The sequence below is a fragment of the Acromyrmex echinatior genome, chromosome 12 (genome assembly GCF_024713525.1).
Source record: "Acromyrmex echinatior isolate Ae372 chromosome 12, ASM2471352v2, whole genome shotgun sequence".
Classification (NCBI taxonomy): Eukaryota; Metazoa; Arthropoda; class Insecta; order Hymenoptera; family Formicidae; genus Acromyrmex; species Acromyrmex echinatior.
The window spans coordinates 9,270,095-9,285,956 of record NC_141863.1 but is presented as its reverse complement, the minus strand read 5'-3'; the positions used below and the strand labels follow the sequence as shown (position 1 = coordinate 9,285,956).

Below are 15,862 nucleotides of genomic sequence, written 5' to 3'. Positions count from 1 at the left end.
AAAGCATTTATTGTTATGTACTTTGAAACCAGATAAGCGCGATAATTGGATAATGTAATTGGATAATCTGCACAAACATAATATTTAAGGTACTTCATCCGGACGTAACGCACGTATCAACGAAAATAATAGACAAAACGCTCAGGAATTTAATCAGCCGAGAACTAATGAAAACCAGATATCTATAAGTATAATTCCCACAACGTTTTCGTCGCAGAGAAAGATGCTGGTAATCGGTGCGCAGCCGAGCTTCACGCATATGAGTAAGACCTGGAACAGTGCCTTTCTCATTTTACATTCACCGCTAATTTATATGCACGTCTGAAAAGATTATTCGTTTACATTGGAAAAATTAAATCTAATTAAAAAAAAAAAAAGAAACGAAGTGAAAAGACGCCGAACAAGTTGCAAAATATGATAAAAAATATATATGCTTGTCATGCAAATTATTTGCCCTTTTAAAAGGTCATCTTTTTTTGCAGATTAATAAAAATTGTATACATAGTATTGATCTTAGTACTGATCTCTCGCGCATTTCTATGCACCAATAAAATACTGATTTATATTCCAGCACCAGTCGTTGCGTAACAAAGCGCCGCTTTGCCAATTCGTCGCAAGATCAGGTTCGAGACGTGACGTGTTCCATCAGCGCTCAGTGTTCTCGAAACTTTGTCATCAGTTCTCTCATTCTTTACAACGCGTAGTCGTGCTATCGCCTTTTACAATACTTTTCACTTGTATGTAATAATCGCTAGTAGATAACTTGTAATATATACTTTAGCATATCATAATACAAACATGAAGAATTTCTAATAAATGGGATACGGAAAATTTTATATTTTTCCTTCCAAAGAAAGATAAATTCCTGATATATAATTATATGAGAGCTCAATAAACATCAAATTTGCGAAACAGATTTAGAATTGTTCAGTCAGACAAATCTTATTAAATACGCAAAAAAGATAAGATAACACTTGGCAGTATTAAAATTTATTTTTAATTTTACACGAATATGTTATATACAATATATATATATTTATTATTTTTGTAGATATAAGAACTATGAATTATTTAATAGGAACAATGTAACACTAACATAAAGTTACATAATTTTTGTGGACTTATATAATTTCTGCAAAATTGCATTTTTTATATATACAGGACTAATCATGTAATCTATTTTACATCTATTATATATGTAAAGAAATTTTTTTACAGTGTAAGTGGCTTGTGTCCAATCATGTGCAAAGTAACGATAAAAGTAACTGTAAAATTCGTTACCGTTATCAAAAAATGAAACTTCGTTACAGTTACCAAAGAGAAAAAATAACGCAGTTATCAAACAAAGTTATATAACGAGTTACTTCCATTCGTACGTAAAAATTGAAGTAGAATTAGAATTGTTTTTAGAAACGGCTAGCCATTACGGTCGTAATTATCTTTTCCATTGGCTTTAACGAAAGTTAAAGCGAGATTTCAACCGGCTTGTTTGCGTGTCGACGATAATTCGCTGATTAAATTCACGCAGAAAGTAACACTGTGTGCTCGTACGGACATCTGTGTGTGAAAGTACACAGCGACCTTTCTTGAAGCTATTATAAAAGAATTACAGACAGGCGGTCCGCTAGAATTATGTCTCGTGATGATTCTGCGTCAGTTTCAAACAGTTTCGAACGATTCGAACGACATTTGAGTGGGCACACAGTACAGTCGATGTGCAGTCGATGTGCGATGTGGATAAGCAGGATAACGACGTAGCTTCGCTCCTTAATTTTCTCACGCGCGGCCTGCGAACAGTGCGAACCTGCTCGAAACTCGTTTTTCGCGCTTGACGGGCACAATTCTCGTCGACAATTAAGAGGATATGCTTGTGTCTGTCGGATCTGAACGAGAATGAGAAGGAAAGAGTGCGTGGCGCGCAGAGCTAAGCCAATTAAAAGGGACAATCCAGCGATGATTCTCCGTTTCTTTCGAGTCCTCTCCGGAGACTTATACCGTATTCATAGTCCTTTCTTGAGGAATGAGGATTCCTCAGTTTATGTTTTATAAACCTTCCTTGACCAAAGAAGGAACCTTTAATTTCCTATTAATTATTAACTTCCTTCTCAAGGTAGGTTATGAGTTTCCTGAGGAGATGTAACCTTCATAACTAAGCAAATCTCCAAATTTAATTCGTCACATCGGTCTTTTTACTTTCAATAACTTTTAATTTAAATCTGACGCATCGATAATTATTTTTGATAGCTTTTTTTCCGAAATAACTCCTCTAAAAGCATTTTCTCCTTCTTATAATAAGTATTATGGGGAATTTGATTGAAAGCACTGATGCATATTAAAGCCGTTGTACATTAATTTGAGTATAAAAATAGAATGCAAATATTTTGAATTATAAAATACATATTTTATCTAACAGTACAATAAAATGTATTGCGTATTTCACAATTTAATCGATTTCTATGTTCATTTACGTTATTTTGTGTATGTACGGCGGTTTTGTGCATCAGTGTGCAATGAGTGCGTCAATCAAATTCGCTATTAGTTTTATTTTTGTCCATTATTGTTGCAAAATGCTTAATCATGACCTTATTTAATCAACAATGCCTTTATAATTTTTATTATTCACGATATTAGGTATTAGCATATATTAGATGGTGTTGACCATCAATACCATCTAGTGACAAAAAATTGCGGATACTTTTTAGATGACCCAATATTATGACATGCTACCCTCAGTAGGTTATTAAAATCCCTAAAATATTCCTTCTTCCGGAAAGACACACTTGAGATCCGTTTATGAAACAAGGAGGCCTTGGAGAATCGAAGAATTCTTCATGGAGGCTTCCTCCATCCTTAAAATAAGGAAGGACTATGAATACGGGTGTTTCTTCGCTCTTTTTAATTGTCTCTTTGTTTTCTCAAATAAAATAAAGATATTCATTCGTGTACTCGAACGAAATGTACATACACTCTTAAAACGAACGCGTGACGATCAGGAAAATGTTAGTTGTAGATAATTATGTATGTTTAAATATAATGTCCGAAATAAGCGCAAATAAGCTAGGAATCTTCTTATTATATTTGACGATGTACAATACTCCACTGTATTAGCAAAATTGCATTGTTAAAACGTTAACTCGGAGCAATGTGCTTTACATTAACGATACTCTAATATTTCTAGATTGTATTTTATATATATATATATATATATATATATATATATATATATATATATATATATAGAGCAGGGAATGGAAAGTTACTTTTTAAAAGTAACAAGTTACAGTTACTAGTTACCGATTTTTAAAAGTAATTCGTTACAGTTATCGTTACACTTAAGAAAATAACTTTTCGTTATTTTTCCGTAATTCTTTTTTAAATCTACGACCACCAATCAGCGGATCTTTAGTCTCGAGCGTTATGTACTGTAAAAAATTGTGTAAAACATTACAACTATTACAGTGGATAATTTTGAGACCCACTATAATAGTTGTAAACGTCCACACGTTTGTAAATTTGTAATATGCAAATAAAAATAATTTCATGGTTTGTAACTAACCAGATTGTGGAAGTACAATTACAATGTGTATGTGTAGTTACAGAAGCGATAATATGATAATACATTTCGCACTATATATTATTATATTTAATAGCAATACGCGAAACATTTCTGTTATATTACGTAATATTACTGAAATTTGGATAATTACAGAAAATATTTGAAATATCCTGCTTTACATAATTTTCAATATAAAATAAGATATATTTACACAATAAAATCTACATAATTTTTGTGGACTTACATAATTTCTGTAAAATTGCAATTGATTTTTTTATATATACAGGACTAATCATGTAATCTATTTTACATCTATTATATATAAAGAAATTTTTTTACAGTGTAAGTGCCTTGTGTCCAATCATGTACAAAGTAATGATAAAAGTAACTATAAAATTCGTTACCGTTATAAAAAAAATGTAACTTTGTTATCGTTACAATTATCAAAGAAAAAAAAAGTAACGCAGTTACCAAACGAGTATATAACGAATTATTTCTATTCCCTGTATCTAGCTGACAATGAGATAGACCAATTATAAGAAAAAAACGATGAGTTAAATTAAATAAAAGTATGATTCAGTAAATTTTACGTGAAAGAAATCTTTGTGCTGCCGCGTAAATCGTTTTATCTCACAGACATTCGATCCGTTTGTATGTACTGTGTACAGCAAGAAGCGATCGGAAAATAGACTATTAAGCTTGACGCGCGATCTCGTTAAACTGTAACGCCAAGTGTCATTCCGATAACCCAACTCGGCTTTTACCATCTCTCTCTCTCTCTCTTTCTGTCTCGACTCAGAGGTCGATAAAAAAAAATGCAAAGAACGAGGAGACTCTCTGGTTAATGTTGCATACTCAGGAAGCCAAACGAGGAATTTAACTCTCGTCTCTGCTGCACTTGAAAAGTTCTAATGACTGCGCGCGCCATGATTCGTGAGTCATTGAATACCGGTATATTGCCGCCATTGCCGGTCAAACACAGGAAAACCCTACATGCTATATTCTTGATGAAATCACTCATCACCGTCCACTCGCGCTTTTGTAATACCTTATACAATTGTCACGCGATCATCAATTTAACTACGATATAGTGTACATTAAAAGAGCAAAAAAGGGAACGACTCGAAAAATCTGAAATTAATTATTCCGATTTGTAATTTTGATCTTAGTATAATTACTGATTATATATTACAATATATTTGCAATATTTTTGCGAGACATCTTGATTTTTTTAATAAAAATTTTTTACTTCTTTAAAATGCTCGCTTTTGATCTTTGCTTCTATTTCCTTAGATATGGCCATATATGTATATACAGTAGCTGTATTTCTTAAATAGTTGCTAATTTAAAAGAGTGGAAATAATTGAGCGTACGTCATACATCGCTCTATGATGCAATATACATACATATATATACGTATAATTTATTTAATCGTACTGTTTTCGCGATATTTTTGCGTATAAATGACAAAAATATTTCTCGATCAGAGAGAAGAGGAAAAAGATGCGTCCTTGTCTTGGATTTTTCCGCTAACGAGGACTCTGCGACTCCAGGTCGTCGGCGCCGTCTGGAGGAGGTCGTCTTTCTCTCTCTCTCTCTCTCTCTCTCTCTCGCACGCACCATTCGGCGCCGTCAAAGCCTGCGATTACGTCCGAATTGTCGTCGACGAGATCGGCGGGACGAGAGCATCTCTCGAAATATACATTCTCGTATATATAAAAGCGTATACGTAAAAGCGTGGGGAGAAATCGGCGTGTTATTCTTCCAATAAATCGGACAACTTTAAGAGCGCGGTGATTCCCGCCAACATTCTGTCACGGAGCATCCGCGAAAAAAGGGGATCGGATTCGCGCGAAAGCGAAAGGCGCGAAGCGAGAATAAATATATCGCTTCGCGACAGCAGGAACGAAAAGGGATTCGCGGCCATGAGTAAACGCCATCGATGATGGAATTAAAATAGATACAGGAATAAATTGTCGAACCGGCCACGACGCGACGCTCTTTTAGTGGGAGGTGCCAAAATTAGAGGAGCCCACGCGAGTAGCGGCGAAGAGAGTTTCGTCGCGGTACAGCTTCTTCCTTCCAACACAACATTTCGAAATAGTCCTTTCAACCGATAAGACGATCCATTTCAGCGGAGAATCGCGAGAGTTGTAATTATGGCTCGCAGTCCTTCTATCGGCAATGTGGCGCCCGACAAGCGATAAACGCAAACTAATTTGGTATAAATACTTAATTCGGTCCTTCGAAAACCTTGAAAAGAAGACATGCTCACTCGTCGATTGATAATCGGTCGATCGTTAATCGGATATCTTCTCGCGGGGTGCATCGTATCTCTGTCGACGAGTGTCGCGCAAGTCGAAGGTGAGCGAGCCTGCATTTAATTGTAATTGTCATCCGCGCTGCAGGCGCCATTCTAATTGGCGCAAAGGGACGCCATTAATTAAACGCGTTCTTTCTAGTTTCTATGTGAGTGCGCTCGACTGAATTATTTCATTCCAATTCTATGGTATTGTATTACAAAATAAAACTGTGAACTATAATATACATTTATGTATAGAAGATAACGAGCATATAAATTGATGTGCTCCAAATTTTTCATTTTCTCATGTAGTATAAATCAAAGATTAAATTCCATTACTAATTTTTGAAATCGAATTTTTATTTTTCATAAATTAGTAACGTATCTTTGCGAAACTTGAGAAAATTCATAAACACTATTGTGAGTAAATATTTTTGTCAGCTAACAGTTGAACTCTCTATTTTAGACTTCTTTAGACTGTTCGTTACATAAATATTATGTTTTATATAGGCAGAAAGTGCGTGTGTACGAGTAAAGCCTGCAAAGAAGCAGGCATAGATATTTGTAGAACCAGATTCTTCTGCTACACGGAACTTATCGTGACGAGACAGGAAATTGGTGAAAGTACAATCACGAGAGGATGCACGGAGTATGTACATATATGTATAATGATTGTCACTTTTTGCAGATGTTTAATGAAAGTTAAGTTACATAAGTGAATACCAATTAATTTTGTATACATTAGTATTTAAGGCATTCTTCTATCACACATACAACTTTTCCTTCTCAAAAACATATATTTTTTTATCTTATATGAATTAAAATGCTAAAAGGCAAGACGTTATATCTCTTCATGAACAGGATTTTATTTGTCGTTTTGTACAAGTTTCATCAACAGTATAATATAAATTCAGGAATGTATTATGGCGTGCGAATATATATATGTATACTTAACCTTGACGAGATAATCGAACGAAAAGGTTTCCACGATTTTTATTAAATACATTAATAAATTACCATGATCACCTTAAACATGGCAGTTGCGATAAGGATTCGTTCAACAAAATCCGGATATTATGTTAATAAGATTATGTAGTATTCATTTTCTACATACAAGTTTTTGTGCAGAGAGTTCTTTTGCTATTCAATTTGAGACATCAGAAGCTCTATTTCCAAACCTTTCCGAATGCTAGGATATAATTGTTTCAAAATAAATATTCGTGTGTTTCTGAAAGCTTCATCTTCATAAATGATGACAAGCTACAATTAACAATAATGATAATTGGACGCCGTACTAATAATTAATAAGTAAAGACATTTTAGTGCACGTAATGTACTTTTAAAATATAACTTTTAATTTTTAATATTCGATTTATTTCAAAGAACTGCTATAGCATAGAAAGATTGCGAAATGATTGCAGATATATCTCATTGCAATGTTGTAATATTGCAAATAGATTGCTCAATGTATTTACAACATTGTTGCAATCATAACATCATAAAAATGTCCGCCTTCAACAAGATTGCGCTGTCGTAGCAATATTGCAGCGCAATATATTTGTAACTAAAATTTTATTATTAAAAATAGTTTTTTATTAGGTGTTGGAATTAATTCGTAGCGTTTTACAAGTGATGGGAAGTACTTTCATTAATGTATTTTTTAATGCTCATGTGAAATAAATAACATTCTTTCATTAAAAAACGCTACGAATTAATTCCAACACCTAATATTATTACTGAATATAATTTTAAATACAATTTGTGATATAAATTTTAAAAATGTAGAAAAAAAACAAATCAATATATATTTTATGTTATATATAATTTTATATAATTATTATATTTTATACTTAATTGCAAATTTTATATGCATCAGGTATATATATTTTTTTAAGTTTACGTATAGATATAAATTTATGTATAGATATTATTATACATTTTTTATATTTTTTCACAAATATTAATATTTTATATGTTATATTTGTGTAAGTATGCCTATTTTTTACATATTCTTATAACTGGTGAAATGAAAATAATAAGAAACTCCACTATATTCTTATTCTCCACTGTATTCTATTTCATTTTCTTTGCAATATTCAAAGGATTTTTTAAAATATTCCAAAGAATTATGAGAGTTGATTATAAAGTTTGAAAAAACTTTTTTCTTGTCGCGTGGCGGTAACAAGAAATTTCAACGCGAACACTATAATTTCTATATTAATGAAAATAATTAACAATCATATAACATGTAATTGACGTATGTTTCTATATGTAACAGCAGTCCATTACTCAAAAGCCAAAATGTTTTTAATATCTCTTCTAACAATGCTGCAAGATTTGCAAAATCTTGCATGCCATGATATATATTACATATTAGAATTTCTAATATAATTTATCTAATTAATCTAATTTCTACAATATTGTAGCGATATTACAGCACAATCTGCAATATTGCAACATTTCTGCAATGTTACTATAAATTTCTATATAATATTTTATCTATAATCGAAACATTACTTTTTAAATTCTTAAATCTATTCCTCGTTCAAGGAAAATAAAAATAATTGACGATTTAGCCTGCTGTTGTGATCTCGATCAGATATATGTTGCAACTAAAAAAATTACAAGATCGCAAAAGTTGTATTGCCTACGATAGTTGAATGACATTGTTAGGCATCGCGTAAGCGCCGCTGCGTTAATTATCGGCAACGGATGGGTTCACGGAACTTTATCAATTGATGTTTGCAATATCACACGCAGAGGTGCCACGCCATTGTTGTGCGAAACAAAGTCCTGGGTCACGAGGTCACGATCGGTCAACGCCATGGAACTGTCGACAAGTCCTCGGGTTCTCGTGCCCTGGCCCAGATTGAAATGTTGCAACAGTCATGACTACTGCAACGCTGATGACGACGACGATGACGACGACGACGACGACGACGAGGAGGAGAACGCCAGCACATGGGCGCACGAAAGAAAAGTTCAGATGAATCAGACATATTCTACGGTAAATCGCGAGACGCTAATGGACTATCTAACGTCAACGAATCGTCATACAATGTTAACGTTACAACCTGATCGAAACTATGAGGATTCAATAGAATCAACCAATCGACTTCTCCAGAATCGCATCAAAGCGCTTCACATCGCCGCTCTTGTCCTTGCAGTTGCAGTCCTTATATCCGTCCTCGCATCTTGCTATGTGATTACAAGGTTCGTATATTTTTCTCACATCTATATTACGTACATATAAATTAATTCTTCATTTATACAGTTGATTTGAAAAAATATGATCTCGTCAAAAGAAATCAATATTAAATTATTATGTTTTCTTAAACTTATCTATATCAAAGAAATTTGGTGATAACAGGGTAATAGGAGACAGGCGCGGTGGTCGTTGCGCAAATAATATACAATATATACGCAGATATAACATAAAACTCTTTATTAAATTAACGTGCGCTTACATGTTTCGATTTATTTTTTAGAAAAAAAATGCCCTTTTCAGAGACATAAATCACCGTTATAAATACAATCTATACGTAATAATTACCTTGTCATAGTGAGCTCCCTTCACTATACTAAAAAGTCTCTATACAAGAATTAAACTCAGATGAACGTTAAAAAGAAAAGAGAAAAACATTTTTTTCTTTTGTTGATAGAGGGATTGGTTGATAGAGTGATTTTCGAAATTTCACTTTGATTATTTTTGTCTTATAATTAAAATATTGTTAGAGAATGATCAGCCATTGAGTTTCAATTTTGATAATGTTAATAATTGTCTGAAAGACATTATTAGGTCTAGTAAAATAAAAAATACAAAAGGAAAATAACGCTGAAATTATAGGTTTACTTACATTCCTTACATTCCTAATATTACCGAAAAGTTTAACAGATTAAATAGCGATTATATTAAAATATCGTTTTATAGTAATAATAAATTACGGGAATTCATTAAGAGAGAGAGAGAGAGATGTGTATAAGGATCTGCTGCGGGATATAATGTGATGAAATCGAATGTCGTGTATAAGATTTCTTGTAAAGATTGCGAGTTATATGGGACAGACGAGCGGACAGTTGAAGTTGACAGAATCACTGAACACAGGAATCACATCCGGTGGAATACATCTACCCGTTCAGTCATAAATGATCACTGTTTGCAAGAGGACCATGAGTTCGACTGGGAGAATGTTACAATTTTGAATGAGGAACCTCAGCACAGGAAAAGATTGGTTTCAGAAGTATTATTACAGATAGTCATGGAGGAGTTTCTCAAGACCTACTTTCCGATTATTGACAAGCTATAAATGTCGACTTGTTTTGATTTCAGTCAGTCAATGTCGTCCTTGCATAGAAACTAAGTCTTTCTATCTTGATTATCGATTTCTATCGATCGTTATCTCTGATTCCTTTTTTTAATTAAATAACGAGTTAACTTTAGAGTTTTAAAATTAAGAAATGTTAACTAATTTTAATAAGCAATACACTTAATTTGACACTGACTGGCGCCAACAAGTAAAAAATTATTTTTTACTAGACAATTGTGTTTATTGTTTATGATATGATACATTCAGTTCATGATGAGTCTCTTTACTTTCATTGGGTTTCAAATTTATTAAGGTTTTCCAAATTTCATCTCTGATAAATTCAAAAAAATTTTTCTTCTCTTTTCTTTTTAACATTCATCTGAGTTTAATTCTTGTATAGAGATTTTTTAGTGTAGTAGAGGAAGCTCACTATGACAAGGTAGTTATACGTATAGATTGTATTATAATAGTGATTTATGTCACTGAAAGCTTGAGCTAGGGACTCAAAAAAGAGCCGAAACACATAAGTGCGTTAATTTAATAAAGAGTTTTATTTTATATCTGCGTATATATATTATTTGTGCAACGACTGCCATGCCTGACTCCTATATTTTATAAATTTCTTTGAACAGTAAGGAGTCCTTGTAAATTGATTTATGTCTTATCTATATCTATACTTTAATATAAAAGAAATATTAAATGAAATGTGCGTATAAGGATATTTGTTGCAATGTAAAATAAATAAATAAAAGTATTATCATCGAAATATGTGTGTCACTATGTGAAGAGACGATACATTATTGATGGTATAAGATCGAATTAACATTGGATAATTATAAAACGATCGGTGAAGATAAATCTATTTGAAAGTAGCCTTGGTAGAACGCAGGGACCACCCTGTGTAACAGATGATGAATATCGAGGCCACACGGCGAGCGATACACATTTATAGCAACCTGCACCTACACGACGTAGGACTCGTTTTTCTAGGACGTGCAAATCAACGACAAATTATTTCGCGATTTCTCGAATAGCAAATCCGCAAGTACACTTAATTTTATCAGTACCTATTGTTAAATTACGTTTGACTATACACGCACGCGCGAGATTGCGGTTTTATAAATTACATTTAGTAGTTGCTTCACGAATGGGGAACTCCTCTGGTCTAATTGACAGCATTCCTGCATTTAGGACTGTTCCTTATTATCTAGAAACTATCCAGTTTCCTTTTCTTCGGCTATTCGACCGCACTTCTTCGGGGTAGGTTGTACGTCGCGATACACTAAAAGCCGCCCTCTTATCAGTCTGCCTCTCGACGAGGGGCCGATCCCCAGGGTCTTCAGTTCCCTCCCCATCTTGAAAACCGTAGATAGCATAGCTTGGAGGCTTCTTACAGACCTGCCCTCTAATCTTCATTCTCCGAATGGTTAAGTGGGTTTTCGAGTTCGGGACGGTTGGTGTTTCGACCAATCTCATATACACCTTAGTAAAACGCGCGCATCGTTAGTCTCTCATTCTTTTTATCTTGGAGTGGATGACATCGTGCGCGGCCTCCACAATTCGTTTTTATCGTCTTTCGATTTCTTCGCGTTTTACACAATAAAAAAGTGACCGAAGAGTAATCCTTAACTCTCATTTTTGAATGATAAAGATAAAATTTTATCCATTGTTCAATCGTGCAATTTGGATTTCTATACATCTATCGTGTATAATCGTAAAATTCTATAATTGCGTGGCCCTTGTGTATATGTATATAATATTATACAAATGTATTCAATTTGACAAAAGATATAAATATTATTATGAGGTATAAAAGATATATTAATTTTTTTTTCCAGTATAAGCTTTTTCTTATCATATATTACGTGATATTTAAATGAATTTAATTAAAACCCATTGAAAATTACATGATCATTTTCTTATCAATAAAGATATTGATCTTAATGTGTAATTTAATCGAGTGCAGTCTCACCAAGTTCTTAAATAATTGATTCCTTCAATCATTGTAACGATCGTTTCAATTCCACGCCTTTTGTGTCGAAGGATTGTTTTCCTCCGCATTATTTACGGTTTCTATCCTCGTCAGATATATCCGAATAAACCTGTAGGGAGTTGGGACAAGATCCGGTTTTAAGCGGAATCTCCGGCATCGTACGTGTGTATCGAATCGATTTTTGATCGTGATTTATATACAGGAAGCTCGACAAGTTACCTAAGGATACCTTAACGAAATAATTTTTAATCAGATATCAATTTGTGAACACACATATATTTACTTTTTATCAGATATAATCTAATATTAATAAATCACAAATATATATTTATCCATCTAATATAATTTACGATACAACTTGGGAAAATAAATTTTGTACGACAGATGCTGGAAACCGATAAAAATCTTACTAATAAATATTTTATTGTACGTTATAGATTCCTTCGAAGTAATCGTTATATAATGGACACGGTAAACTGTTGGTGAATGACGCCAAAACTTACAATTATAGATACATTGTGATTCGATGGAATTGTAATTTTTTTCTGAAGCGGAACAAGTTACAATAAGATACAGGTAAAGTATATATAACTATATTACATCTCTTATTAAACAAGATAAGTTACCTATAATAGATATAAATAGATATAAACTTGGAATTGTGAATAGAGTAGGAATTGATATATGCATTGCGCGGGATGTAATTATAATATCTTTTATTCAGAATAGATCTCTTAAACGTATATACTTGTTTGCGGTCAGGAATATATACATGCATAATTCTCGTCTCGATCGTATGCCGCTGATCGACTAACGAACGGAAAATATAAATAAAAACCGACTGTGCGGGAGATAACTGCTGCCGACAGGCTGGCCGAGTCGTGTATTAAAGCGATTTTTTGTTACGTTCGCTGGATATAGCTTTCAAGTTCCAACAGTAGCGCCGACACGGCTGTCGGATCACGAGCGATCGAGTATCGCGCGCTACCTAATAATATTATCTCAGCAGACACTATTAACCCTTGACAGTCGAAACGATAAACTGTTTACGCTGAATCTTGGATTCAGTCATCAAAATTACAGACGCGGCCGTCAAATTTGCTTTAATCCGTATTGTATAACATACATATAATTAGGGCTGGTGACTTTAGTAGGGTCGGTATGGAGCACTCTATACATACAAATTTCCAAGCTATAGAATTCCATACACTTCCTCAGAAGTTTACATTTAATTTATATTAGATATTTTTCGTTTAATTATGTTGAGAAAAAGGCCTCAGATATACACGGGTGTGTAACTGAAATAACGCTCATTAATCATATAATGTTATTCCTAATAAAAAACTGAGACGAAAAGTCTTCTACCATTTTGAAATTTTCGTCATATTTTTGTTTTACCCAATCGCAAAATCGCGCGACGTATAAGATAGCTTTAAGATATCTTTAAGAGTTTTTTAAGAACAGTCTTCAAAACATTTCACAAAGAACAAAGAAAAATATCTTAAAAATTGCCTTAAATATCGATTTTATCCGTTTATTCGGCAATCTTCAAAAATTAATGTCTCGTTAACTATTGTGAAAATTGCAAGATGATAGAGGACTTTTCGATTTGGTTTTTTATTAGGAATAGCACTGTATGATTAGTGGGCGTTATTTCTGTTACATCCTCTGTGTGTGTGTGTGTGTGTGTGTGTGTGTGTGTGTGCGCGCGCGCGCGCGCGTGCAAAAGAATAGTCTAAAATATAAATGCATATAATAGATATATAGTATATACGTCACGATATTTAAGATACGATATATTCTACCTACTATATCTGCAAAGTGCAAAGTTGTAAGAATTGAATTTTTAGAATTTTTAATCTTTTAACTAGGGAATGGAAAGTTACTTACTTTAAAAGTAACTCGTTACAGTTACCGTTGTAACTTTGTTTAGTTGCTTGTTACTTTATACAGTTACCGTAACTTTTTCTTACTTTTTCGTTACTTTTTTTAATTCGACAATCACCAATCACAACAGATGAGTGCCTAGAGGCTTTCTAATCTCAAACGCTATGAGTGACTTGTGTCTAGTCGAACCATGTCCAATCATATGTCAAGTAACGATAAAAGTAACTGTAAAATTATCGCTACCAAAATAATGTAACTATTTGTAAGTTATATACCAAAAAAAAAGTAACGCAGTTACCAGTAAAGTTACCCAAAAAGTATTTTTGTTCCTTGCTTTTACCATTTCATTTTATTACATTTACGCGAAAACGCATGACACTTGTCAATGCCATTCCAAATGATGCGAGTAACAAGATTTTGTTTAATTTTATTTTAAGAATAACTAGGGGGGTGCCACGGGAAGAGAGACAGAAAAGTCTGAAAAAGCGACGTCACCCGTGACGAACGACTTGGAGATGCGAGATCTGATGTGTGTGTGTGTGTGTGTGTGTGTATTTGCCTGAAGAATAAATCAACTACAACGCTGGCATCCTTTGTTTTATAGGTATCTATCCGTATGGATAGCTAACGGTGGGCCATGTAGCTCAAACCTTCCCCGGTGGGAGCCCCTCGAGGAGCGATCAACCATACCAGGAGTGCCAGGTGCCCCGGCCCTCCTCCACTCCGGCTGTTTCAACGTATTTAGTCATCCTCCAGGTTGCCGAACACACACGTACACATCTTGCCGATGCTTGATCAAAGAGAAATAACGTACATATGTGCGCGCCGAAAGTCCTACACTAAAAACGCTTGGTCATCGTGAGAAAGAAATTTCATGCAACACAAATAAACGAATATTGACGAAGAAAGAGACATCGTGGCGTCTCGCGACGAGTACAGCGAATCATCTACTTATAAGTTGTACGAAAAGAAATGATCAAGAAAAGTATAAGAATCGTATGTACATATTTCGACTCAATCAATGATTACTGTATATAATTGAAAATATATAGAGGTGCATATATAAAAATGTTATGTAAGTCTAATTAGATTAAAAGTATTAATATAAGATTGTAAGGTATATATATATATATATATATATATATATATATATATATATATATCGATATATTGTAACATAAATTGCATTGTATATAAAAAATGAATAATTGAATAACACGGGGCAACGTATGTATCATAGTAGTGAAAAAAGTTGCGTCTAACGATCGAAAAAGCAGGGAAAAAGCAGACAAAGATACATACATTGTGTCGCGTCGCGTCGCGTCGATCGCACCACTTTGGCGTCAGGGCTTAGGCGCCATCGTCCCCTTCCGCGCCGCAGCTGTTCTCACCGACTTTCCACTGACAAATCGCACCCATACTATTTCGCGCTCATTCGCGCTACTTACACTTACGCACGGCGTCGTGCGTCGCGGCGTCGCGTCGGCCGAATGCCGATCGGATGCCATGTTCCTACCACTTCCTGCGTATCGCTTGATACATTATTAATGCAAGTTAATGTAAGTATAGCGTGCCACGCATGTGCGCTATTCGACTTTGAAAAATAATTGAATTCCGATCTCGATACATAAAATATATATATATGATATGTAACAAATTTCCTCTCTGTGCAGAATTTTTTAAAAACAAAGTACAAACAACCTTCTAGAAAAGTGTATGTAGGTTCTTAAGAAGAGTAGAAAAATAATTAGCTGACAATGAATGCAGCTGCATCTCTGGGTGTAGATAAACAGTTCGAGCAAGTCGAACTATGCAAC

At 33.9% G+C, this 15,862-nt stretch overlaps 1 protein-coding gene across 1 annotated transcript; it reads left to right on the top strand.

Moving 5' to 3' along the window:
* Window positions 1–5,292: 5,292 nt before the first annotated feature.
* Window positions 5,293–15,702, top strand: LOC105143218 (uncharacterized). Its single transcript, XM_011051366.2, has 5 exons — window positions 5,293–5,920; window positions 6,369–6,507; window positions 8,619–9,071; window positions 12,596–12,734; window positions 14,650–15,702. The coding sequence occupies exons 1-4, from the start codon at window positions 5,824–5,826 to the stop codon at window positions 12,642–12,644; spliced, it is 738 nt and encodes a 245-aa protein (XP_011049668.1). The 5' UTR covers window positions 5,293–5,823; the 3' UTR covers window positions 12,645–12,734; window positions 14,650–15,702.
* Window positions 15,703–15,862: the final 160 nt, after the last annotated feature.

Bases quoted from the DNA above. Each gene is read 5' to 3' on its own strand.
- LOC105143218 (XM_011051366.2), top strand. From the start codon at position 5,824: ATGCTCACTCGTCGATTGATAATCGGTCGATCGTTAATCGGATATCTT. The intron at 5,921-6,368 runs GTGAGCGAGCCT...TGTTTTATATAG, and splicing joins GAGTGTCGCGCAAGTCGAAG to GCAGAAAGTGCGTGTGTACG. The intron at 6,508-8,618 runs GTATGTACATAT...TATCACACGCAG, and splicing joins ATCACGAGAGGATGCACGGA to AGGTGCCACGCCATTGTTGT.